Source organism: Podarcis filfolensis, assembly GCF_964270895.1.
Source record: "Podarcis filfolensis genome assembly, chromosome: 7".
NCBI classification, from domain to species: Eukaryota; Metazoa; Chordata; class Lepidosauria; order Squamata; family Lacertidae; genus Podarcis; species Podarcis filfolensis.
The window spans coordinates 76,171,884-76,198,290 of NC_139603.1; the positions used below are offsets into that span (position 1 = coordinate 76,171,884).

At 44.5% G+C, this 26,407-nt stretch overlaps 1 protein-coding gene across 6 annotated transcripts in view; it reads left to right on the plus strand.

Moving 5' to 3' along the window:
* The window catches only part of COL14A1 (collagen type XIV alpha 1 chain), a 150,593-nt gene that overhangs the window by 119,342 nt on the left and 4,844 nt on the right, over positions 1-26,407 (plus strand). For all 6 annotated transcript variants that reach the window (XM_083621799.1, XM_083621800.1, XM_083621801.1 and 3 more), the window contains 11 exons: positions 1,317-1,370; positions 2,698-2,793; positions 3,447-3,500; positions 3,634-3,687; positions 8,693-8,746; positions 9,771-9,842; positions 10,436-10,471; positions 10,814-10,880; positions 11,371-11,559; positions 25,536-25,613; positions 25,883-26,038. In XM_083621799.1, coding sequence (XP_083477925.1) covers positions 1,317-1,370; positions 2,698-2,793; positions 3,447-3,500; positions 3,634-3,687; positions 8,693-8,746; positions 9,771-9,842; positions 10,436-10,471; positions 10,814-10,880; positions 11,371-11,559; positions 25,536-25,613; positions 25,883-26,038 — 910 coding nt within the window. The remainder of the gene's footprint in view (positions 1-1,316; positions 1,371-2,697; positions 2,794-3,446; positions 3,501-3,633; positions 3,688-8,692; positions 8,747-9,770; positions 9,843-10,435; positions 10,472-10,813; positions 10,881-11,370; positions 11,560-25,535; positions 25,614-25,882; positions 26,039-26,407) is intronic.

Below are 26,407 nucleotides of genomic sequence, written 5' to 3' on the forward strand. Positions count from 1 at the left end.
ACAGACAGGGCGGAGGTGGGGGAAGGGAATCTAATTCCTCGTCATGTTTCAATTTGGACAGAAAACAAGTGTGATTTGGACTTTTTATTCCCTCTAATAATATTGGAGTTGGTCTAAGTTCAGCAAATTAAATCAAAATGTGGAAAAAGAAATACAGGTTTTTAGAGCTATGCACTTATGTGCGTGTGTGTCGGCAGGCAAATCAAGGTGGAAGCATGTGGAAATTTTAAATTTGTATCTTTTTTGTATACAATGTACTGAGCCCAGAAAATCCTCCTCCTGCTGCTGTTGTTAATTAAATTTGTATACTACCCTACACCCACTGGTCTCACTCACCATGTTCCTTGTGGTTTACTTTTCCTCGGAAGAGTAAATAGCAAAACAAACAAACAAAAAACCACTTGCCCCATGTCCCTTAGTTTTGCAATCCAGCCTCCATTTGTAAAGGCCCATTCCGAATTCTGGCTATTGGTCATGTTTAGGTTTGACAGAATGTTGGGAGCTGGTTGCACACAGGGAGAGAAAGATCGCTGGGAAAGGGGAGGGAGAGATATATTCTAAAGCACTGGACTTCATCCAGTGGGTTGGAATCCAATTATACAAATTTACAACTTGTGTACAAGTCAGTCAGAGGACTCAATTGCAAAATTCAGGGAAATAAAAAGGAGGGCTGCAGTTCAGTGTGTGCACTATTTCAAGAAATGTGAATTAGAGATATTTCCATGAAAATGGGAACTGAATCCCTACCCCTACCCAAAAAAACTCTGTTTGAGCTTCATGTGTTTGCTGGTCTCTGCTGTAGAGCAGCACCATAACTTGATGTGAGGAGATAACCTGCTTTTAGTAGACTTCCTAGTCTCCTCTTTTGAGGCATTTTATCAAATATTGAAGCACTGCTTTCGTTAATAAGTTAGGGAGGAAAATAATATGTACTTTTCTTTAAAAAGGAAGAATGGAGGTATTGGGGATAGCGGGATATCATCACTCTCCCTAAAAACAAACTTGGGTGCTGAGTGCCTCCAGGATTAGAGCAATAACATGGACACGAAGAACCAAGAGAGAAGTAACAGCATGCACTGGGGAGCCTGCACATTTGCTGAAAGGCAACAAATCCTAAAAGCAGGATAGCCTGTTGAGGATGGTGAAGATTCAGTAGCCATGGGATGCTGAGGGTCAACTGAAAGGCAAAACAGGAAGTGATTGGGATGGAGTTTCCTGGAGGAAGGCATGGCTTTAACCTGAACAGGAGCCCACCTATTTCGAGGAAATTATGTGCAGCAACTTGGTTTTCTCCTAACTCTAAATGTGTTTTGCAGGGTGGTCCAGGTCTCCGAGGTCCAAAAGGTAACCGAGGCGACCTTGGCCCAAAGGTAATTTGTCATGTTGCTTCTTCTTTAATGGGTTTGTGATTGCATAGTAAAAAATTTGATTTGAATAGTCTGTAGGTATAATCCTGGTCCATAGGGATTTTCCCCCTTGATGCAAGGGATACTTGGGACCTTGTACCTGCTCTCTTTTCCATTGCATTTCCTCAATCACAGATGCTATTTGCAGAAACTTTCATTGTCTGTTAGGGTGATGAGATGAAGAGTCTTTAATAACTTCATGGATTTCTACAGAAAAATGTAGAATTGCATTCATTGAAATATTTTTATGAATGTAGAATTACATTCATTGGAATTACATATTCATTGGAATATTTTTAATTTAGGAGCAGATCTACAAAACAAACAAGATGAATTTTAACAGGGAGAAATGTAAAGTATTGCACTTGGGCAAAAAAAATGAGAGGCACAAATACAAGATGGGTGACACCTGGCTTGAGAGCAGTACATGTGAAAAGGATCTAGGAGTCTTGGTTGACCACAAACTTGACATGAGCCAACAGTGTGACGCGGCAGCTAAAAAAGCCAATGCAATTCTGGGCTGCATCAATAGGAGTATAGCATCTAGATCAAGGGAAGTAATAGTGCCACTGTATTCTGCTCTGGTCAGACCTCACCTGGAGTACTGTGTCCAGTTCTGGGCACCACAGTTCAAGAAGGACACTGACAAACTGGAACGAGTCCAGAGGAGGGCAACCAAAATGGTCAAAGGCCTGGAAATGATGCCTTATGAGGAACGGCTAAGGGAGCTGGGCATGTTTAGCCTGGAGAAGAGGAGGTTAAGGGGTGATATGATAGCCATGTTCAAATATATAAAAGGATGTCACATAGAGGAGGGAGAAAGGTTGTTTTCTGCTGCTCCAGAGAAGCGGACACGGAGCAATGGATCCAAACTACAAGAAAGAAGATTCCACCTAAACATTAGGAAGAACTTCCTGACAGTAAGAGCTGTTCGACAGTGGAATTTGCTGCCAAGGAGTGTGGTGGAGTCTCCTTCTTTGGAGGTCTTTAAGCAGAGGCTTGACAACCATATGTCAGGAGTGCTCTGATGGTGTTTCCTGCTTGGCAGGGGGTTGGACTCGATGGCCCTTGTGGTCTCTTCCAACTCTATGATTCTATGATTCTATGATTCTACATGCAGTAAATATTTTGCTTGATCCAACCAGGCCTTTGCGGAGAACTTTCTTAGATCTCCTCAGTTGGGTTAATTAATGTGTCACTTTAGTTTGGAGGGAGCTGGAGGCTTTCTAGTCAGAGTAGATGGCTGTTCCTCTAATATAGATTCATGATATGATGCCCTTTTTTGTTCCAGGGACCAGATGGACCTCGTGGTGAAATTGGAGCTCCTGGTCCTCAGGGACCTCCTGGACCTCAGGGACCAAGTGGGCACTCCATCCAAGGACCTCCGGTAGGTTCTGAACAGTTGACAGCCCGGTCTTATTTGCAACATAGCAGTTACAGTTGCCAGGTTTTGCAAAACAGTTCAATACTTGAGCTGCAAAAAAGCAATGCTAGAATCACAAGGTGCTTCCAGAGGACGGGGGGCGGGGTCTGCCCTATGGGGGCATTATTTTGACAAAAACTGGGAAGACCCAGGTGAATTTTGTTACACAGTTCAAGCCCTGGTTGAAGGCAAATTTAGGATCATGTTTAGTGCCCTCTGATTCAAGAGTCTTTCAAAGTCTTCCCAAATCTTTAGCAAAAAAAAAAAAGAAGGAACAGAATTATCCCTTATAAGGCTGTCAGTACACACTGTGCCTTTAAAGCACGTTTGAAGCACTTTTTTTTATTCATGTTTTTGATCCAGAAAAGCTTAATTCCAATTGATTTCAGTGGGAGAATTAAGAGCTTGCTGCTTTACTCATGAAATCAGTAGAATTGCCGGATTTTGGTTAGACCGTGCCTCATGTTTGTAGCTCACCTTTGCTTCTCCCCCCTCTTCTTCCCCAGAAATAAATCTGTAGTTCACAGTTTTGTACCTCTGTTTTGATGAAAGAAATGGGATAACTGGACAAACAATGTGCCACTGGTATGATTAACTCTGTGGTCATTTATCAACAGGGAACAACTGGTGAAAAGGGAGAAATTGGAGAAATGGGCCGCCCTGGCCTACAGGTTGGTATGACTCTGCTTCCCAGCTCTCAAACTGCTGGAAATGCCTGCTCACGAGACTCTGTTTGTCTCGTTGTAATTGCAAGCAGAGGGTAAATGTTGTTGTATCTTTTGAAATGTGTTATCTTTCATGCAGGGGGTCCCAGGAGCATCTGGATCCCCAGGACGAGATGGAAGCCAAGGCCAAAGGGTAAGACTGGACAAGTGACTCCTCTTTTGCTACTTCTCCTTCCTCTGGGTCGTCTAAGTTAATGTTCCAATCCCAGGACTTCTGTGAGTCAGTTTTGTGCATGTGACATTGGCTGCTTCTCAAGAAATCCTGGCGAGGGAAGGTTTGGCCCGTGGCTCCTTTTTTCTTCCTTTCTGGACCAGCAACACACTGACCATAAGTTTGTGCCAGGAACTGGCACAAATTCCAGCTACATTTAAGTGCCTGAAATTCATCTGAGCGGTCTCCTATGTTTTCTTCTGTGTGTTGCCTTTTGTCTTATAATATCTGCAGAATAATAATAATAATAATAATAATAATAATAATAATAATAATAATTTATTTATAACCCCACCCATCTGGGCAGCTTCCAACGAAATATTAAAAATACAATAAAACATTAGACATTAAAAACTTCCCTAAACAGTGTTGCCTTCAGGTGTCTTCTAAACATCAGGTGGTGGGAGGGCGTTCCACAGGGCAAGCACCACTACCGAGAAGGCCCTCTGCCTGGTTCCCTGTAACTTTGCTTCTCGCAGTGAGGGAACTGCCAGAAGGCCCTCGGCACTGGACCTCAGTGTCCGGGCTGAACGATGGGGGTGAAGACGCTCCTTCAGGTATACTGGGCTGAGGCCATTTAGGGCTTTAAAGGTCAGCACCAACACTTTGAATTGTGCTCGGAAACGTACTGGGAGCTGATGTAGGTCTTTCAGGACTGGTGTTATATGGTCTCGGCAGCCACTCCCAGTCACCAGTCTAGCTGCCGCATTCTGGATTAGTTGTAGTTTCTGGGTCACCTTCAAAGGTAGCCCCACACAGAGCGCATTGCAGTAGATTATTTCATTCTGGGTGTGAAATATGGAGCAGAGAGAGAGAAAGGGGATCTTCTCAGTGCTCTGCTATATTGCCTAAAGAGCTGTGCCCTGTTCCAGCATGAGCCATTTTGCTGCCTGAAATATAGCTCCACTTCTGGCTAGCTTTTTCTTTAAAAAAACACACAAACATTTCTGACACCAATATCTTCCTTCATCTCTCATAATCACGACACACACCTCATGGCACCGCTTAAAACAATCCCTTACTGTAGGCTCACAGACATGACACAAAAGGAAAAAGGAATGGGGAGGGAAGAAGAAGAAGAAACAAGCAGTTGCTTCTTCACTGGCTAATGAATGGGGACAGGTTCATCTCCCCCCCCCCCTTGCCATTATGCAGCCTCTCAGTGGCCCTAAGTCACCTGGGTGGTGGCAGAGACCAGTGTGTGCTTTCCTTCAGCTCAGATGTCCCACGTAACTGGCAGGAGCAGAGTGTTCAAAACAGATGAAAGGTAGTGGAACCCCATCCAGTGTCAAGTGTAAACCTTGTCATTTCATTACACATGCGTGGCATTATTTAAGTAGCAGAAGCAGCAATGTGAACCCGCTTGAGCGGAAGAGAAGCACTACTGCCAGCTTGGATGGAAGATTTCTCTAGTTGCCTTTTGCTTTCTGTTTCCTTTGCTTTAATTATCAAGGTTTTAAAACATACGATCAAATATATGACAAGCAGCAAAAAGATTGTGAATGTTTACTGCTGTTTCCCACCCTGTAATTATACGATCACAGAAATCGCTTTCTGTTGATTTATTTTTCTTTCTTTTTTTTTAATCTCAAGTTTTCTGATTAGTGCTTTCAACAAGGAAGAAGTTATAACACATTTCCCAAGCCAGCCTGCAGAAATAAACAGATCAATTTCATGATGGATTGCACATACAATAAAATATATAGCTGAGGGCAGATTGGATTGCAGTTTTGAGGCTGATTCAAGATGGTAAAAGCCAAATTTTTGGTGTGTGTTTTTTTAATAAAGTAAGAAACCCTTAAGAGGGGTTTTGTCCTTAATTAGATTCAATCCACTGAGGAACATCAAGTCAGAGCAGACCCATCAAAAACAATGGGCACAACTAAGAAGTCCCTTAGGGACGCGGGTGGCGCTGTGGGTTAAACCACAGAGCCTAGGGCTTGCCGATCGGAAGGCCAGCGGTTCGAATCCCCACGATGGGCTGAGCTCCCGTTGCTCAGTCCCAGCTCCTGCCAACCTAGCAGTTCGAAAGCACGTCAAGTAGATAAATAGGTACCACTCCGGCGGGGAGGTAAACGGTGTTTCTGTGCGCTGCTCTGGTTTCGCCAGAAGTGGCTTAGTCATGCTGGACACATGACCCAGAAAAACTGTCTGAGGAAGTGGACAAACACTGGCTCCCTCGGCCTGTAAAGCGAGATGAGTGAAGCAACACCAGAGTCATTCATGACTGGACTTAATTGTCAGGGGTCCCTTTACCTTTAAGAAGTCCCTTGATTTCAGAGGTATGACTCTTGAGTTTGCTTAACCATATCGGGTAACAGGATTAAATAAGACCGCATCCCAAACTCACATTAAGGTAATTATTCTAAGCAGAGAAATATAGCAAGAAGTTCTGTTTAAACCAATGGTACCAATTTCACAAGGTTTTTTTTAAAGAGCAGGACTGCAGGGCTGTTCAAATCAATCAACTCTTAGACTACATCTAGAAACAGATCTTGGGCTCCCGGATTCCCTCTTGCTCTTTCTCTGCTCCCTTCATTTCAGCATCACAAAAAAACCCCTCTGCAGTCCTCAAACCTCTCAACTTATATATGCCCTGCTGAACCTCCTCTGGAATTAGGCTCTTAAACCACGAAGAATAAGCAAGGGGAATTCTGGCATCTGTTACTTATGAGAAAGGTGGTAATAGAGATCTATTCCCTAAGCCTCTCTTTGCTTAATCCCTTTCTTGCCACATGCAGTTATTGTAGCAGGCCTTTCGCTGCATTCAGGCACTGCGAAGCGAGTCTGTCAGCTCAGTAGACAATGCCACTGCTGTGAATGAGGGGTGTGTGCCTGTGTTTGTGTGTGTGTTTCTGGACAGCAGATGCTGTCCAAGATTGACTTGGCAGCGGTCGCACCACGTTAGTTTCGTTTAGTCAAGAATTTCTGTGCCTTGCTCCAAGAACAGCACTGAGCGAGTTCCTACGCCTGGATTTGGGTCTTTTACCAGAAATACTGTGTCAACGCAGCCACGCTGAGTGGCAGCTGATACGGTCCTGAGCCCACACTGGAACTTTTCATCTCCTTCGTTGCTCCAACTTGTTGGCTGGGACTCCCGGCATTTGCAACCACCTTTTGCGTTTATTTAAAGAAAAAGATGGAATACAAAGGAGAGGGTAGGAGAAACACAGATGGAGGCTGGCGGGCCAACCAAAACATATTTTTAAAAAGTCAAAGTGGGCCTTGTTGCAGATTTGGTTGGATCCCAGGTCTGAAAAAGCTGGAGGCTACTGCTTGCTTCAAGGAACGGTACCCAAATAGATCGCATCACTGGCGAAAGAAATAGAAAGGAACGCTCTCTTCTCCGCACAAATGGGAGACATACCAGAGGTCAGAGTGCAGAATCCAACTGATCTGAATGCATTCTAATGTAGATGTTGAAAGAATCTGAGCCAGGAAAGAGGTCTGGCTGGAAGAAAACAAATCTGGTGGAAACCGATGGGTGGGAAGGGGTTAAAAATATCTTGCACCGTCTTCTTCCCTGCAGATTTCCTCCCATCTGCACAGGCAGGGTTGCCAGCAAATACAGGACTGGGAATCCCCATTTTGCTGCTTACGGTCCAATTTTGATCTTAGAATCTAACACCACCCAAAAAATCATAAATGGGAATGAAGTATTGTGCTGCTACAGCTGGTTTGAGGCTAATGCAAGTATAGCATTAAGGGGAAGGAACAGAATTTCTTTTATTTTCTAACATCTGAAAAGTCCCATTTTCCCCACTAATTCACAGATCTAACGCAGTGGTGCAGTCACCCAATATAAACGCATTCCCCTTCCTTCTCTGCAGTCTGCATTTCTGGTTTAAGATGTATACCTGCCGTCTGATAATCCGGGAAGCAACATTTCGTAGCAGCTTCTGAAAGTTTCTAAAGGCTGGCATGTATCTCTTGTTGGAGGGACTGCAGAAGCAGTGCTGCTTCCCCAACTTCAAACAGACTGCTGCTTGACTTAATTTATAAAAGACCCATTTTCACACCTAACAAAATACAGTAGGAGGAAATTTGTCAACGGCCAAAAGATACAGAAACAGTGCCAAAGTAAATATGCCCGGAAGGCTTGCATGGATATATTATTTAGCAGCTTAACAAGAGAAAGCGGCAAAACCTGAAAATGTATCATGTTGTATGCTTTTAAAATAAAAGCTAGAAAGAAACTCAGGTAGAAGCATATCTTTTCATTCTCATTTGAAGAAGAATTGGCAGAAAAGTTAATTCACCCCATCTTCAAAGAACTGAAGGTGGCACTGTGGTTTGCAAGCACCAACAGGTAAAGGGACAAGCAGATTCCTAACTTACTTTGTTGCCTCTGAACTTTGGCTGCCCAGCTCACATCAGTGTTGTATGTTGCCCATGTGCAAATCCCTAGTTCTTTTGGAGTTTTCTTGGACCTTCGGGACTTCCAGAAAGTTGCGATTTTCAAGCGGGATTCCATCGAAAACCAGCACAATACCAGGTCGCACAATTCAAGTTGATTGCACAACAAACCTGCTTCTCCCCCCCCCCCAAAAAAAACCACACAGGCTTTTGGTGACAAAGAAAGCAACGGGGAAAGGGCGAGATAAACAATTGCTTGACGCAACATCATATATAACCTCCCCGCGAACTGATCAGAACAAACGCTCAGTAAAAGCCAACATCGTCTAACCGCCCTGAAAACTTTGCAGAAACGAATCAGGTTTAATGCTTAAAAAACTGGTCATGTGAATGGATTGGTTTTGTGCTTGTCCTGAACATCCTGTAGAGAACATCAAGAGTTCTGTGGAGTCTGGAATTGTGACCTTCCTTGTCTAGTGAACAATACTGTTCTAGTCTATGGGAAATTGGTCCTGCGTCTTATGCAGGATAAATAGCAATACTCTAATTTATGTACTTGCCTCTGATCTAGGGCCTGCCAGGCAAAGACGGACCCACTGGCCCTCAAGGGCCACCAGGGCCTGTGGTAAGTATTTGATTGAGTATTTGATATGGTAGGAAGTGCATGTTTATTTAACTATGTAAAGGTATCTACGAAGGGATGCGGGTGGCGCTGTGGTCTAAACCACAGAGCCTAGGGTTTGCCGATCAGAAGGTCGGCAGATCGAATCCCCGCGACGGGGTGAGCTCCTGTTGCTCGGTCCCTGCTCCTGCCAACCTAGCAGTTCGAAAGCACGTCAAAGTGCAAGTAGATAAATAGATACCGCTCTGGCGGGAAGGTAAATGGCGTTTCCGTGCGCTGCTCTGGTTTGCCAGAAGTGGCTTAGTCATGCTGGCCACATGACCCAGAAGCTGTCTGCTGACAAATGCCAGCGAGATGAGTACGCAACCCCAGAGTCGTCCACGACTGGACCTAACGGTCAGGGGTACCTTTACCTTTTAAAGGTATCTACAGCATGGTATGTGCTAGCTAAACACCTGAACATACAGCTATATGGTATTGTAAGGATATAGGGAAGCCTCCATGAATAAACGACTTTGTGTATAGTCCTTGTGTCAGACTTAAATTTAGGTTGCAACTCACCATCTTCTGCAGGGGTGGTTAGGCATATTCTCAAGAAGTATTGAGTGTATCCTCAGTTCTGGGGTCAGAAAATGCCAACAAGGAAACTTAAATGGAACACAACTTTAATACCATCCAACTTTGGGAGACTCAAAATTGAGGTGCATATCTTCTGGGACGTGCTTCTGGGCGTGACCCATACCAAAAAAGTGCTGGGGGGGCAAGATCTTGCGTGGCATCCCCAAATGTGCATTTTTTTTGCACCACACAGGACCATGGCCCCCCAAAAGCACTTTTTTCAGGGCAAGAGCGCAGTGTGAGAGCATGTGAGATCACAACACCCAAAATGGCAGCTGTAATCTTGCGCAAAAAAAGGGATGCCCTGTTGTTTTTTCCCCCAGGGCCCTTGGCAGGTATGAACTTTATCTGTATGGGACTGTGTGGTTCAATTGGTATATGGATGTGTTGTCTTGTTCTCTCTGTGCAGGGAATACCTGGTGCTCCAGGTGTACCAGGAGTCACCGGCAATGTTGGGCCACAAGGCGATGCTGGATCACCTGTAAGTTGTAGAGCACTTTACTGAATGTATCGCTATGGCCATCCTTTTTGAGATATTTACCACAAGTTCAGTACACAGGATAAGCTCTACCTTAGGATTCACAACAGTGCATATTACAACTTCCCTCCAGGGCCTAGGTGGTGTCAGGAGCAGGTCAGCAATAAATCACATGGAGTAAGTGAAGTTAACCCTTTATTAGAAGAATCAAGAGCTGCTCAGCAGTGCCAGGCCTTATGAGCACAGCAACTCTTCCCGGTAGATCTGGCCCCCAGATTGTCACCTAGAAAGGAATGTGGCCCTTAGGCTGGGAAAAACAACAACCCTTCCTTGATTAAGGGAACTAAACATCTGCATGGACACATTGCAGCTTCTCACAATGATACAACACTAGCCCTTCACCTGCCAAACTCTGAAGCTGTGTTTGAAATGTGCAGTGAGATACGATTCAATCCCATTGTCATAACTACTCCTATAATATGGTTTGGGCCCACTGGCCTGCAGTCAGTACATTAAAAAACAACCCTATTCATCACAGAAGCAGAAGAAAGGGCACATGCACAAATTAATTTTTATTCTTTTTTGTTCCCCCGCAGGGACTTCCAGGACCAAAAGGCGAGAGGGGTGAACGTGTAAGTGCATTGTAAATACAGAACTGTACAGAGAGCACAGCAGGCATATGAATTACTGTAGTTTTTAATTCTTTTAAAAAAGCTATTCATTTGCCTACTATATTTACAGCTCACCTTTCATCCAAGGCAGTCCTGAGAAGCTTGGTGGGACTTACTTCTAAGTGGACATTGCATAGGATTGTACTGTTGAAAGCCAAAGGTTACTATGTGCAAACAAATCAGGGCAAAGGCTCAATTAACCGTTAATCTGGAATCATAGAATTGTAGACTTGGAGGGGTCTAAAGATCATCTAAGGGAGCTAGAAGGTGTTAACATGTTATTACAATGTTCTTATCACACAGGGAGACCTCCAGTCCCATGCCATGGTACGGGCAGTAGCCCGTCAAGTATGTGAACAGCTTATCCAAGGTGGGTAAAAATAATTTCCATGTTACAGTTCTAAAACACAGTTGTGGAAGTTGTGATCAAACAACCCACCAGCCCAATTATGGTGGCTGTCAAAATAATGCTTCATTTGGACCAGTTGTTGAAGGGCAATTTTTAAGGATATGTCTGTCACGGTCCAGTTCACTGGCGATCGAAGTCCCAGCAGGGGACGGCAGGACCGGGGGCAAGATGGCAGGGTGGGAGCAGGAATGGGGCTCCAGAAGCCAGGAGTCAGGAACCCGAGGGTCAGAGAGCCGGGAGTCAAGAAGCCAAGGGTCTGAGGGTCAGGAAGCAAGGAGTCAAGAAGTCAAGGGTCCAAGGATCAAGAAGCAAGGAGTCACCAATCAGCCTCACCTGTGTGCCCGCGCCTTGCCTCTTCAGAACAAACTTAGGAAGGCCCCAGTCCTGCAAAGTCCTATTGGTCACAGGGCCTGGCTCCAACACACACACCTGACACTGCCTTTCTTTGCAGGTCACCTGGCCAGGTATAACTCCATCTTAAATCAAATTCCAAGCCAGTCTGTCTCAACACGAACTGTCCCTGGACCCCCCGGTGAACCAGGGAGGCAAGGGTCACCCGGACCTCAAGGAGAACAAGGATCTTCGGGAAGGCCAGGATTTCCAGGCAGTCCTGGCCAGCCTGGAAGACCTGGCGAAAGAGGTGAGTTGTGAACATCCAGATTTATAAAACTGGAGCTTGCATGAAGGGTACCAAACACAATAAACTTATGTCTGACATCAGAGGGAACATGAAAAGTGGGAGAGATATAAATAGCTTTGAGTTCCTGGATAGCATTGAGTGTGATTAAAAAAAAAAAACCATGCTGAATTTTTCCAAAATTAATTAATCTCTGAGCAGCACTATTAAGAGTTTCTTTTTGGGAACTGGCCTTTCAGAAAGAGTATTTCATGCCAAGTATAATTCTGTATAAAGCATTTGTGAAAATGGGGTCAAATTGCTTGATAACAGCCTATCAAACCTTCCTTTTTCCATGGCATTGGGTGAATAGATGTGTGTGTATAATCTTAACCATGTCTACTCAGAAGTAAGTCGAATTGAATTTAGTGGGTCTTAGTCCGAGGAAAGTAGGGTTAGGATTGTAGCCTAGGGGTTGCATTCAACTAAGTCGTGCTTAGAGTAGACCCTCTGAAGGCAGTTTCTGTCAGGAGTTCAGCCTACACTCGAGTAGGACCTGGCAGAGACACATGCCCGACTGGCATGTTCTCTCCCTCCTGGTCAATCATTCGGGAGCTTCATAAGCTTTCTTTAGCCCGAACATCACAGCGACAGATGCCAACCGGCACCGGCATACTTAGGGATCCATAGAGTTTGCCCAGCATTATGTGACAGACCTCAGCAACTCAGCATTTGGGCTAATCTATTTTATTTACATATAAACACACAGAGCACTGCAGCATGGCTCCCTCTCTCTCATCAGACAGCAAAGAGAGAAAGAACAAAGGACAATAGTCCCACTTCACAGAACACAGTAACACAAACATCCTGTCTCCATCACTTCCCACTCTGTGGAGTCAAAAAATATACCGTCATGTGAAAGACAAAAATCCCATGACTGCAATCGTGGAGCAGGAATTCTAACAGTTTCTGCATGTGCTGTAGAGGGAAGTGAGGGACTGATGGGGCTCACCCACCTGTGGAGATAGCCCAGCTAGGAGAAAGAAAACTCTAATCCTAAAGCTCCGCTGCCTTGCAGGGTATCTTCAGGAGAAGACAGGGCTAAGGAGTAAACCCTACACAAATCTGGACTGAAGTCCCTAAAACGGTTGGATGACACCTCATATGGCTCCTTCCAGCAACTCCTGCAGCCAAACTGGTGCCAAACGTATTGCTCTGTTTTCCTTTGGACCACAAATCAGTGAGGCCAAGAGGTCTTGTCATCTGGGCAGCCCAGGACCTCCAGACTCACTTCCCAGGCTTGTGTCCCATAGAGGTCAGTTCAGGGCTGCTAATGCAGCAGTTTGACTTCAGAGACACACTCCATTATCTCTTGAGACAGATGTGTGCCAATAAATAAATAAATAAATGCCAATAAATTTATCCCTGAGGGGACTGAAGATGTCTTACAAACAAAAACAGGAACCGGTAAAAACACAGATAAACAATATATATATATATAAATTAAACATTGATGGAATTAAAACAATAGACATATATAAAAATCTGTTAAAACCATACAGATAATTACCGTAAAAACAGCATGGCACCAACTCTTTCATTAAAAGCAGTCAGTTCCCCAGAGCCAGTTGGAATAAGAAAGTTCTTCATTTGCCGGTGGAAGGACAATGAGGAAGGAGCCGGTCTAGCTTTTCTAGGGTGTGAGTTCCAAAACCTGGGAGCAGCAACCAAGAAGGCCCTGTTCAAGGATGTACCTTATGCAATGGGGTTTTTCCCCTTGCCCCATGGAGGGGGGGATAATTCCACCTGCCATGCCCAAATGCTTCCTACGATGGAACAATCACTTTAGTACAATGTTGAATTTCTCCCAAATACAACAAAGGGTCTTTGGTAAAGACCAGCAAATTTAAACGAGCACACACTTTTGCAGACTAGAGTCCATTTCATCAGCAGCATCAGAAAGCTTATGCCATTATAAAACATTAAGGTGCCCCAAAAGACTATTCTGCTGTTTTCTGCGGCAACAGACTAACACTGCTCTTCCTGTGGAAATAGTTACAGTGGAAAGCCAGTGAATTGTATTTTTCCTTCGCTGGTGCAGTCTTTCCCATATAACTGCATAATTTTTACGGCCTAGTTTCATTTTGTAATTTTAGTAACTACAAATAAAAGTTGAACACCAGTCGGTAGCACTGAGGCTGAACAGGAAGGAACTTGTTTTCCAAACTTTACAGCAGGTGGGATTTTGTAACTGAGCTAAGGCACTTTCAACTGACTACTTCCCATTGATAGTTAAGGGAAGTTGGAGTCTGTGTGTGTTCCCTTTAATATGCCTCCTGAAATTATTGCAGCCCCATTTGTGAATGATGGATCTTATATGGTGAATGCTTTCCACCATTCCCCCGGAATGAGGGTGTGTGGGCATGGCAAGGGGGAAGTAACTTGAAGTAACTTGAAGACAGAATCAATCTGTGCTATCCAAAAAAACGCTTTGTGGAAGGAATGGATTTTGACAGGGAAATAAGGTATTTCAGGTACAGCTATGTTTCACCCGAATTCAAAATCGCAGTACAATAAAAATGCAAGGTAAGAAATAAAAGAAGCAATGAAAAGACAGTTAAAAATCTATGTGAATATTTCTCAATTCCCAAACCTTTGTCGGCATATAGACAAGATTCCAGAAAGGTTGAGTACAGTAAAATCACTCAGCAAAATCTGCATCTAACAATTAAGATAATGTATAAAGGTAAAGGTAAAGGTAAAGGCACCCCTGACCATTAGGTCCAGTTGTGGACGACTCTGGGGTTGCGGCACTCATCTTGCTCTATAGGCCGAGGGAGCTGGTGTTTGTCTGCAGATAGCTTATGGGTCATGTGGCCATCATGACTAAGCTGCTTCTGGCGAACCAGAGCAGCACATGGAAACGCCGTTTACCTTCCCGTCAGAGCGGTACCTATTTATCTACTTGCACTTTGATGTGCTTTCGTACTGCTAGGTTGGCAGGAGCAGGGACCAAACAACTGGCACTCAGCCCGTCGTGGGGATTTAAACCTCCGACCTTCTGATCAGCAAGCCCTAGGTTCTGTAGTTTAACCCACAGTGCCACCTGCGTCCTAAGATAATGTATAACATTCACTTAATCCTCATTGCGTGTTGCAGAAATCGGGCAGCTATCTCCATCTTAACCCCATCCCAAGTAGATCTAAGGAAGGCTGCCTTACGTTCATCTGAATGCTACTCCCTGCTAAGAACCACCTAATTAATGAGCTTAGATGGAATTGTCTGAATCAAGCGGCAGTGCAAAAGAACATGCACAACTGATTCTATATGTCAAGCTTCCTCAACCTTGGCCCTCCAGATGTTTTTGGCCTACAACTCCCATGATCCCTAGCCAACAGGACCAGTGGTCAGGGATGATGGGAATTGTAGTCTCAAAACATCTGGAGGTCCGAGGTTGAGGAAGCCTGCTATATGTCGTTGTCCAGAGAGGCACCATCTCTCTGCGAGTGGTATTTTCTGGAATCTCCCCTGTAGCAATGCCAAAGGTAGCACATTCAGTCTCACTCGCATGTATGCGCTGCATTGATTCAGGTTGGTCAAGCGGGAGAGAAAAGTTGCCGTTGGCAATCCACATCGTACTGTAGCCTTATTGGAGTTCACCCATTGGGTCTGCGTTGCTCCCGGACAGGAGGAAGGAAGTCAAATAACACCGAGGGTTGGTTCAGAGAAAGGGTTCTTTATTTCTGCTCTCCAGAACAGCAGAAAGGCACCTGCGTGGTGTGTCCACAGCAAGTCCAAAGAAATGAGAAATTTCATGCAGTATATATATCCTCCAGGCACCCTCTCCCTCCTTCCCCAGGAATCCAACCACGTTAGCCTATCCATGCAGGTTGACATCACAGATGTTCCTGTTCTGGCACTCTTAACCATAAAAGGGATTTCCTTCCTGCACTCCTAACCATAAAAGGATATTCCTGTTCCTACTCTTATCTTGGAGCCAGAGGTCACCATTTCCGAGAACACACTCTGGCATTGTTCCCAGACTTGGGTCTGTGTGTCTTTGTGGTCAGAACATAAGATAAGGCACAGACGTGTTTTCTATGTACAGTCAGGGTCATCCTTGACGTCACAAACTGATAAAGGAGAGAGCTGTGTTCTTGTTATGCATTTGCTCAACGGCTCAAGTTTATGCATTTTAGCTAAGGAAAAATAGGGATTTTGGTGCAGTTTAAAACTGCCTTCACAGTCAGTTTTGGGTTTGGGAACCCATTCCTTCAGTACCATCCCCAGACTTGCACAGACACTGTCCCTGATTTGGTGACTAAATTCTTGAAATTCATTGCCTAACAATCTGTGTTTAATTATCTCACCACAACCCCGGCATTGAATAATCTATGTGAACATTTAAAGCGGTGGATGCGTTGCCTTTTATTTTCAACCAAAAACCCGCAAACATACTGCAGACACCCCAAACGAAAATCACAGGCCAGTAGCAGTCCATGGACCACAATGCCTTCACCTAGAGTCCTCATGATGAGTGGAAATAAATCCTAAGCACCTGCGATTGCATTTGTTCACATAAGAACGTAAGACAAGCCTGCTTGATCAGGCCTGTGGCTCATCTAGCCTGGCATCCAGATTTCAGCGGATGCCTGAGAGAAGCTTGCAAGCTGGGCATGAGCGCAACAGCACCCTGCCTGCCCAACTGGTATTCAGAGGTAGTTCTCCAACGGGGGGGCAGAACATAGTCATTATGGCATGAACCTGTCAATAGCCTTGTCCTTCACAAATTTGCCCAATCCTGTTTTAAAGCCATCCAAATTGGTGGTCCCCATTGCCTCTTGTGGGAGTGAGTTCTATAATTTATGCATTGCGTGAAGAAGTAGGGTTTTTTTTTAATTGGCCCTGAGTCTTCATGTCCATCCATCATTACCTTTAACAATCACCTCACTCCTTGTAAGCTCTTTGTGGTGGTTTTGCTTTAGTTGTTTGCTCTGTAACGTGCCAAAAATAACTTATAGGGGCAGCAGTACAGAGGGCACAAAAGCAAGGGGGGGTGTTTGTGTGGAGGGGGCAATATCTTCAAGGAGTTTAAGCCTGCTGACACTTAACTAGTTTAAGGCTTAAATCCTGCACACACACACACACACACACACACACACACACACGGCCCTGGGTGTAAGTTTAGACTATTACAATGCATCGACAAACAATCTGGAACCTGCAATTGGTCCAAAATTCTTAACCATTCCAACAGAGGCTTGGACTTACTTTGGAGTAAACAGGCATAGGATACCTCTATAGTTGTGCAATCCAATGCACACTTTTCCCGGGAGTAAGCCGCATTAAACTCAATGACTGGTATTCAACTAAATTTTACTCAGACCTATTGAAATCATTGGACCCAAATTAGTCATGTTCATCACTTTCATTGGGTCTCCTTTCCATTAAATTGTGGTAGAAAAATGACCCAGCAGTGCTTATCTTTGAGTAGACATGCAAAGGATTGCACGGTGAGTCTTTTGGGAGCAAATACAACTGACAGAATGATGCTAGTAACTCCCACAGGGCTCAATGGGACTTTCTCCCAGGTAAACATGTGTATAGTATTACAGCTTAGGTGACTTCGGGTGCACATTATGGGGGTTGCATTGCGTGTTATATTCCCTGCACGTGAAAGCCATTTTGCATGCTGTAATGGCAGCTCTTTGGTCATTTCTGTGTGTCAAACATCTTGCTCAGTAGTCATGCTGTTGGCTCTGATGAGGAAACCTTTAAGTGACCTCTGAGACTGCCTCCCACCTAAAAGAAGGAGAAAAAGGAAAGAAAACCAAAGTCTCTGAGGCCATAATTCTAATTACTTCAGTGTAAGAGGAGAAAAGATTTAGGAGGGCAAGCTTGTCAGCCCCGGGTTTCTATGGCGAAGCTGAACAAAGAGTGACATTGTTCAGTGGTATAAGGGAAAAGAGCGTTGAGGTAGGAGGGAAAGGGGAAGTTGGAGACAAGAAAGGGACCGATTCACTGTTAAAGGGGGTGGGCTAAAGAGTTGTGGGATGCTGGAGGAACTGCCTGAAAAGCATAATTATTTGTGCCACTTAAGCAAATGTCTTGGAGTGTGGAGAACTTAACGCAAGGATTAGGCAGATGTACAAGTTAAAGGAGGACGAACTATGTTTTGGATTGTAGTAATAATTCGCAAACACGCAACAACAAACTTTATAGCCTTGTCTGTAGCTTGCAGGGAACCTGCCAGGCAATTCTTCAGAGGAGCGATAGTTTGCGATAACGAAAAGAAGAAGGCATGGGATCAAAGTTCCCTCATTCTCATTATTTCTGTTGCTAAAACAGCTGTCAAAGCAAAAGAGACTTTTTGGCAGGACTTGCTTGGAATTGATATATACGAACATCTTCACCAGCATTAATGGCCCTGCTTTCTAATGTCAAAAACTGGTCCTGGGCCAATGCAGAAGTAGCGCCAACTACATTGCATAGTTCAGAAAGCTGACCTTGGGCTAAAAACTGCTTATGTCAGAGTAGACTTGCAAATGCCCCATGGAAATAAGCACCCTTGAGCTTGTTGCACAGTTTCAGTTCATTTTGGTGGGACTTGCACTCAACCTCCCAGTTGATTATGCCATTAAGAACATAAGGAGAGCCCTGGTAGTTCAGCTAGTCCAGCATCCTCAGGAGCATCCCATCCCCATCGTCCAGCCCGGACACTGAGGTCCAGCTCTGAGGTCCTTCTGACGGTTCCCTCCCTGTGAGAAGTGAGGTTACAGGGAACCAGGCAGAGGGCCTTATCAGTAGTAGCACCCACCCTGTGGAACACCTTCTCATCAGATGTCAAGGAAATAAGCAACTATCTGACTTTTAGAAGACATCTGAAGGCAACCCTGTATCGGGAAATTTTTTATGTCTAATGTTTTACAATTTATGTGGTGTAAGCTGCCCAGAGTAGCTGAGGAAACCCAGGCAGATGGGTGGGTTACAAATAACAATAACAATTATACTGTCAGAGAGGCTAGCCAGACACCTCTGGAAATCCCACAAGCAGGGCTTGAAGACAACACCCCTCTGAATATTGAGTCCCTTTAATTATCAAAACTTAATTTACAGACCTGTCTCTCCATGAATTTGCCTAATCCACCTCTGGCACAGCCAGAGTCACTTAGCAGTCATTGCTACATCTTCTGGCAGGCAAGCACAAAAGTTAGTTTTGTGTTGTAGGGGACATTATTTCCTCTTGAATGTTAAGAAGAGTCTGATGAGTCACACCAAAAGCCCATCTAAAGGTAAAGGGTAAAGGGTAAAGGGACCCCTGGCCATTAGGTCCAGTCATGACCGACTCTGGAGTTGTGGCGCTCATCTCGCTTTATTGGCCGAGGGAGCTGGCGTACAGTTTCCAGGTCATGTGGCCAGCATGACTAAACCACTTCTGGCGAACCAGAGCAGCGCACGGAAACTCCATTTACCTTCCCGCCAGAGCGGTACCTATTTATCTACTTGCACTTTGACATGCTTTCGAATTGCTAGGTTGGCAGGAGCAGGGACCGAGCAATGGGAGCTCACCCCATCGCGGAGATTCGAACCGCCGACCTTCTGATCGTCCAGAGTCTGTCACGACTGGATCTAATGGTCAGGGGTCCCTTTACCTTTACCCAGCCACTGCTTCCGGTTGCAGTATCCTGACTATGTCCAGAAAATTCTGGACATATGGCAGCCCCAGTATAAGTACTGTGTTGTCCTAGCAAAAGGACAGAATCAGGCTGCTAGCTTCACATCCCCCAAGCTGGATTCTTCCTTGTTGTTAAAACTAGATATGATCTCAGCGAGTCTCCTGCCTAAAATTTTATTTAGGCTGTTTGAGAATTTGGAACCCAATGTCCTTTGGGTGGAGGCGGGGGGAGAGAAACAAGCCATAAATAATGTCGAAATAGCTAAGAGATGTTCATTTGCCTGGATATGCATGTTTTGGGCAATCACTCAGCCTGAGAAGCAGTAACTCTCAAGGCGAGGTGGTGAAAAGGAATTGGGAGAAGCCAGCTAAAGTTGAAGTTGGGGTGGGAGCAGAGAGGCGTTTGGACTATTAGAAGAACAGTTCTGTTCAAAAGGGGATGAAATTTCACCCAGATGGTTCATTGCTCGGGTGGGAATGCATTTAGCAGAGGTGTTCCTTGATCTCTGTTTGATTGTTTTGTTTGTATCCCACCTTTTCCTATATAATGTTCCAGATTATTTAGGTACTGCACACTCTCTGATCCTTCCTACGCACACAAAATGCTAGTCTTTAAACTGAATGCTGTAAAACAAGACTATAAGTTATGTTTTAATAAAGCAGTGGAAATTGTCGTGAAAGGAGGTTCTCTCCCTTTTCGCTTCCCTCTGGTTCCTATCTACAAATGAGCTCCTCATTAGCATTTTTCCTATACGAAAAGCACTATCAGTCTGCCCTGTCACTGCAGATAAGAGGCAGGATGAAATCAAGATGATTCAAAGGAAGGAAAGGGCTCTCTGAAGTCCTTTTTTGTGCTTCTGCCAAATTAGATAGCTTACAATTCATTCCTGCATTAGCGGTTTAGTGACACTAAGCACATGCTTCCTTTATAAGAAGTTATTTTTAATACTCATGAATAATTCCAAATTTTTGTTTTTTTAAAAAATAAAAGTTAGTAATTCTAAGAGGTAAACTATGTTAGCTTGCCAACAACTGAACGAGCAAGCAACTTTTCAATGGCTCGGCTATGACTGAATTCATGATGTTGACACCCATTATTGTTGTTTAGTCATTTAGTCGTGTCCGACTCTTCGTGACCCCATGGACCAGAGCACGCCAGGCACTCCTGTCTTCCACTGCCTCCCGCAGCTTGGTCAAACTCATTGTAGTAGCTTTGAGAACACTGTCCAACCACCTCGTCCTCTGTCGTCCCCTTCTTCTTGTGCCCTCCATCTTTCCCAACATCAGAGTCTTTTCCAGGGAGTCTTCTCTTCTCATGAGGTGGCCAAAGTATTGGAGCCTCAGCTTCAGGATGTGTCCTTCCAGTGAGCACTCAGGGCTGATTTCCTTAAGAATGGAGAGGTTTGATCTTCTTGCAGTCCATGGGACTCTCAAGAGTCTCCTCCAGTACCATAATTCAAAAGCATCAATCCTTCGGTGATCAGCCTTTATGGTCCAGCTCTCACTTCCATACATCACTACTGGGAAAACCACAGCTTTAACTATACAGACCAGTGTGTTATCTGTTTACAGTTTGTTTGTAAATATTCAATAAACCATTTTCATTCTTTTATATAAAAAACTTTGTTATCTTGATTTGTTATTTTCCCCCAGTTAGTTTCGCCATTTCTGCATATTCCATAAGTTTTTGTATTCATTCTTCTTTCGTCGGGATTTCTTCTTCTTTCCATTTTTGGGCAAATAACATTCTTGCCGCTGTAGTCGCATACATGAATAAATCTCTCTACAGTTTGAGTAGTTCTGTCCCTATAATTCCCAAAAGGAAAGCTTCTGGGGTTTTGTGTGTGTGTTTTTTTGCAAAAGTTATTTTAAACATCTTTTTCAATTCATTATATATCATTTCTTAGAAATCCCCTTAATCCTGATTTTATTTTATTCTTCGGTAGATTTACAAAAAAGAAAAACAAACATGAATAAATAAATTTTAGAAAAGAGCAAGGTTAGACGTGGATGCACAAAGCAATTTTTTAAATAAAGAAAAGCAAGACAGTGCAGTATACAAGGCTGGGCCTCGATAGTGGTGGCTCCTCCTCACCCAGCAGCTCTCCAGCAGCTGCTACAAGCTGCCCAAGGGAGGAGACCAGTGGTGGAGACTATGAAGAGGTAACAGGACAATCCCTCAAACTCACCTCTCGGGATAAACTCCAGCTTATTCTCCTCCCTGACCTTGGTGGCAGCGGTACTGTAGCCTTAGTAGACTTTACCGATTGGTGGGCTCTGCGTTGCACCCGGACGGGAGGAAGGAAGTCAAATGACACCGAGGGTTGGTTCAGAGAAAGAGTTCTTTATTTCTGCTCTCTGGAGCAGCAGAAAGGCACTTGTGTGGTCAGTCCACAGCAAGTCCAAAGAAATGAGAAATTTCATGCAGTATATATATCCTCCAGGCACCCTCTCCCCCCTTCCCCAGGAATCCAGACACGTCAGCTTATACATGCAGGTTGACATCACAGATGTTCCTGCTCCAGTACTCTTAACCATAAAAGGGTTTTCCTTCCTGTACTCCCAACCATAAAAGGGTATTCCTGTTCCTATACTCTTATCTTGGAGCAAGAGGTCACCAACTCCAAGAACACACTCTGGCGCTGTTCCCGGACTAGGTCTGTGCGTCAGAGTGTGGTAAGATAAGACCCAGACATGTCATCCCTACTCCACTGGAACAGCCAAGGTCATCCATTGCCGTGACTGATAAAGGAGAGAGCTTTGTTTATACAGCTGTGTTCTTGTTATGCATTTGCTCAGCAGCTCAAGTTAATGCATTTTAGAAATGCTCCTTTGAAGAAAGAAGAAAAGGGGAGGTTTTGGGTCCCGTTTCAAACTGCCTGCACAGAAACCCATTCCTTCAGTACTGGTGGCAGAAACAGGAACATTCCTGGATCAAATCAGAAGCTTGGATGGCTTTCGTAATTCCTGGACTGTCGCTGGAAAATCGGGACACTTGGAGGGTAGTTTATTTGTGGTTCCTTACGGTTCTAGGGACGCGGGTGGTGCTGTGCTCTAAACCACAGAGCCTAGGACTTGCTGATCAGAAGGTCAGCGGTTCGTATCCCCGCAACGGGGTGAGCTCTCCTTGCTCAGTCCCTGCTCCTGCCAACCTAGCAATTCGAAATGAGTGAAATGAGTGCCACAACCCCAGAGTCGTCCGTGACTGGACCTAATGGTCAGGGGTCCCTTTACCTTTACAATTTCCAGGGCAGTTGAAAGTTTTGGGGCAAACGTATCACTACATTTCAATTCAGTGCGTGTCTTGCTGAAATCCCGAAACTTTTCATACCACAAATGTGTGTTGTTGTTGTTTTGTCCTATCCCACCTGGCTTCAGGGGTCTGGTTTTGGCATCATGTAAATGCCTACCTTTTTGCTGTAGGTAGTTTTTTTGTGTGTGGGATCTTCAGGTTGTTTTTTTAGTAAGATGGAGCTGAAGATTTTGCGGTTGATTTTTGTGGGTGTGCTGTGTTTTCCTTGCTCTTTATTCTGTTAGAATTGTTTTATATTTTGAATGGAATTGTCACCTGCTCTGGGGTCACGTAATGCTGAAAGTTTACCATATAAATAATAGAAATGTTTCAAATAGCGCTGGGTCCAAGGCGGAGGTCTGAAGAATCACTCTGGTGCTTTCGCCGCTTGCCTGTACTCCCTGCTTTCTGAGTTTAAAAGCACACATTTCATAAAGCTGGCCCCCTGAATGCATATCTGAATCTTTAATTATAACAGAAAGCCATGACCTCAGCTTTCCTGTAAGCCTGAATATGATAGCATCGGTCCCCCCAAAAAAAAAGAAACGAAAAAAACTCCAAGAACACTGGGATACCAGCCTAGGAGCTTGGCCTGGTTTCTGCTAATAGCTTTGCTCAGCTTGTGCCAAATCACCTGACTGTGTCTTGCCTCTGAAACGACACTGTAAGATATTCAGCCTCATTCTCCGCCCAGATGAGGCCCAGGAGCTTATCGTCCACTAGTTAGTTTGGGTTTTAAGGCAACTATCCGTGTCAACATGAATTCCGTCTTAATATATTTTGCTTAAGTTGGGAACTGTTGCTACAAACCATACCTTGTAAGAGGCCTACGAGAGTGTGATCTTATTATATATATTTTTAAAAAAAGAAAAATTAAAAGAGAAAGAGGCTGTATGATCTTGGCCACTCACTTTAGGTATGCAAAGATAATAGAAAAGAGAATGTGGTTGGAAGGGATATGCTGCAAGTGTTTCTTCAACAGGTTGTTGTTGTTTAGTCGTTTAGTCGTATCCGACTCTTCATGACCCCATGGACCAGAGCACGCCAGGCACTCCTGTCTTCCACTGCCTCCTGCAGTTTGGTCAAACTCATGTTTGTAGCTTCGAGAACACTGTCCAACCATCTCGTCCTCTGTCGTCCCCTTCTCCTTGTGCCCTCCATCTTTCCCAACATCAGGGTCTTTTCCAGGGAGTCTTCTCTTCTCATGAGGTGGCCAAAGTATTGGAACCTCAGCTTCAGGATGTGTCCTTCCAGTTAGCACTCAGGGCTGATTTCTTTAAGAATGGATAGGTTTGATCTTCTTGCAGTCCATGGGACTCTCAAGAGTCTCCTCCAGCACCAGAATTCAAAAGCATTGATTCTTCGGCGATCAGCCTTCTTTATGGTCCAGCTCTCACTTCCATACATCACTACTGGGAAAACCATAGCTTTAACTATACGGACCTTTGTTGTCAAGGTGATGTCTCTGCTTTTTAAGATGCTGTCTAGGTTTGGTCATTGCTTTTCTCCTTAGAAGCAGGCGTCTTTTAATTTCGTGGCTGTTGTCACTTTTCAACAGGAGCAGTCTCTAATTTCAGCATCTATCCCTGAAAACTTCATGGTCCCTTGGTTGTCTTTTGCAGATCCCCCCCCCCAAGTTGCAATCGTTTGCCCATGTACTTGGGGGTCAAGACCCGTTGTGCTCATTGACGCTTGTGATCTGGTGAGACACGTGTAGGTTTGTGCTTTGAAAGCTGTAAGGAATCGGAACACATTCTTTAAACAAAGTCATTTTGGCAGCCGGCAGCGTTTTTATTCTTCGAGGGGAAGTTTAGAATTTCACACCTTCTCTGCTCAGCATCTTTTGTGGGCTGTGAGTGAGGTGATTCTTCTTGACCCAGGTCTAGCACTGTGCTGAATTGGAAGAAATATTCCCACTGTGCAGTTAAACGCTGCAGAAACTGTGTACAGGTGGGTGCAAAGGAGTTGCGCATCTGAAACAATCGAGCCATAAATGAGAGCCATTGCACCTTCTGGCATTGATTAGTGAGTTCACGAAGCTATAGCGGTGAAAGGGAATGGAGGAAGACATCATTTTTACGTTTAACAGGCAGAGCTTGCACCACCTGCTCTATTTGAGCTCTCATTTTTTGTTAAAAATATTCTAAAACCATCCCTATGCTGCTTAAGGAATGAGTTGCGCTTACAGGAACATCCGATAGCGACTGTTACATCAAATTATGGGAAGTGTTCTGATATTCCTACCGTTTTAGAGGAGGAAAATAAAAATCCTTGAGCATGCCATTATAACAAAACTGTCTAGCTACTTAAGAGTTAAATTTCTGTTCTCATCCTGAAGCAAAGCTCTTAACCTGAAGCACTATTTCTGGGTTAGCAGAGTCTGTAACCTGAAGCGTCTGTAACCTAAAGCATCTATAAGCCGAGGTACCACTGTACAAAACTGGGATTTATGCTTTAACCAGAAGATTGAGGAGATCATGCAATGGGAAAGTGGAGGCCAAACCAGAACTGTTGTGTGAATCGACATAGCTTTAATATAAATACGTTAGCAACTTCTGACTACTGTATCCAGGAAGGGTCTTTATTTTGCTGTTTGTCAGCAATGTCTTCTAAAGTGGCCCAACAGGACTTTGTAAAGAGCCACTACAGTGGTACTTCGGGTTGCAGACACTTCAGGTTACAGACGCTTCAGGTTACAGACTCCGCTAACCCAGAAATAGTACCTTGGGTTAAGAACTTTGCTTCAGGATGAGAACAGAAATCAAGCGGCAGGTACCTCAGGTTAAGTAGAATTTCAGGTTAAGAATGGACCTCCTGAACGAATTAAGTTCTTAACCCGAAGTACCACTGTATAACAGGAAACTAGCTATAGCAACACCTTCCAACGAGGCTGTAACAGAAGATGCAACAGAGCCATTTTTCCTTGGCCTCCCTTCCTTTTCTTAATTAATAAAAGATGCTCATGGAGAAGCATTAATCAACTCCCCCCTTCCCGCCCCATCTGTTCTGATTTTTATCCTTTCCTCTTAACAGGTTTATCAGGAGAGAAGGGAGAGCGAGGGAGCCCAGGTGTCGGGACCCAAGGCCCCCGGGGCCCACCAGGGGCAGCAGGTAAATTCGCCGGAGTGACCATATGCCCAAATGATATGCAAGGGTCAGTACAATTAAATGTGCATTCCCACACATAATAAACAACAGTCGATACAAGTAAAGTCTGGTTGCTTTACACAGAGTGCCTGTATAATAAAGAGTGCCTGTATAATAAAGAACACGTGTGAAATCACATTTGGTTACTCAGGTAGTCCATACCTGATGTTGCTCTCTCGTTCTGCAGCAGTGGCAAGGTGATGTTCTGACAGCCGTTTCTGTGTTCTGTGCAGGGCCTCCAGGCGAAAGCCGTACAGGCGCCCCGGGACCACCAGGTTCTCCAGGTCCAAGAGGACCACCTGGCCATACAGGTGTTCCTGGGCCGCATGGCGCCTCAGGGCAACCGGGATACTGTGATCCCTCTTCCTGTGCTGGATATGGAACAGGTGGTGAGTATGTTTTTCCGAGTTAGCCTCCTCCCACCACACACACATCTTCAAAATGAGGTAGCTCAGTCAGTAGAGCATGGGACTCTTAATCTGAGGGTAGTGGGCTCTACTCCCACGCTGGGTGAAAGATTCCCGCATTGTAGGGGGTTTGATCCTCGTGGTCCGTTTCAGCTCTACGATCCTGTATTTTTGTGGTGCTCAATTTTCAATGAGTAAGTTGTGGCTTCGGGAACGAGCGAGAGTGTTAAGTAGATAGTTTTCACTCAGGTCCACATATGCAAATAAGGGATTGAAAGTGACGTTCAGTGATTGGATAGTTACAGAAAATGGTTACTGTTGCGTTCTAGTGGAGCTCTATATAAGCAGGCT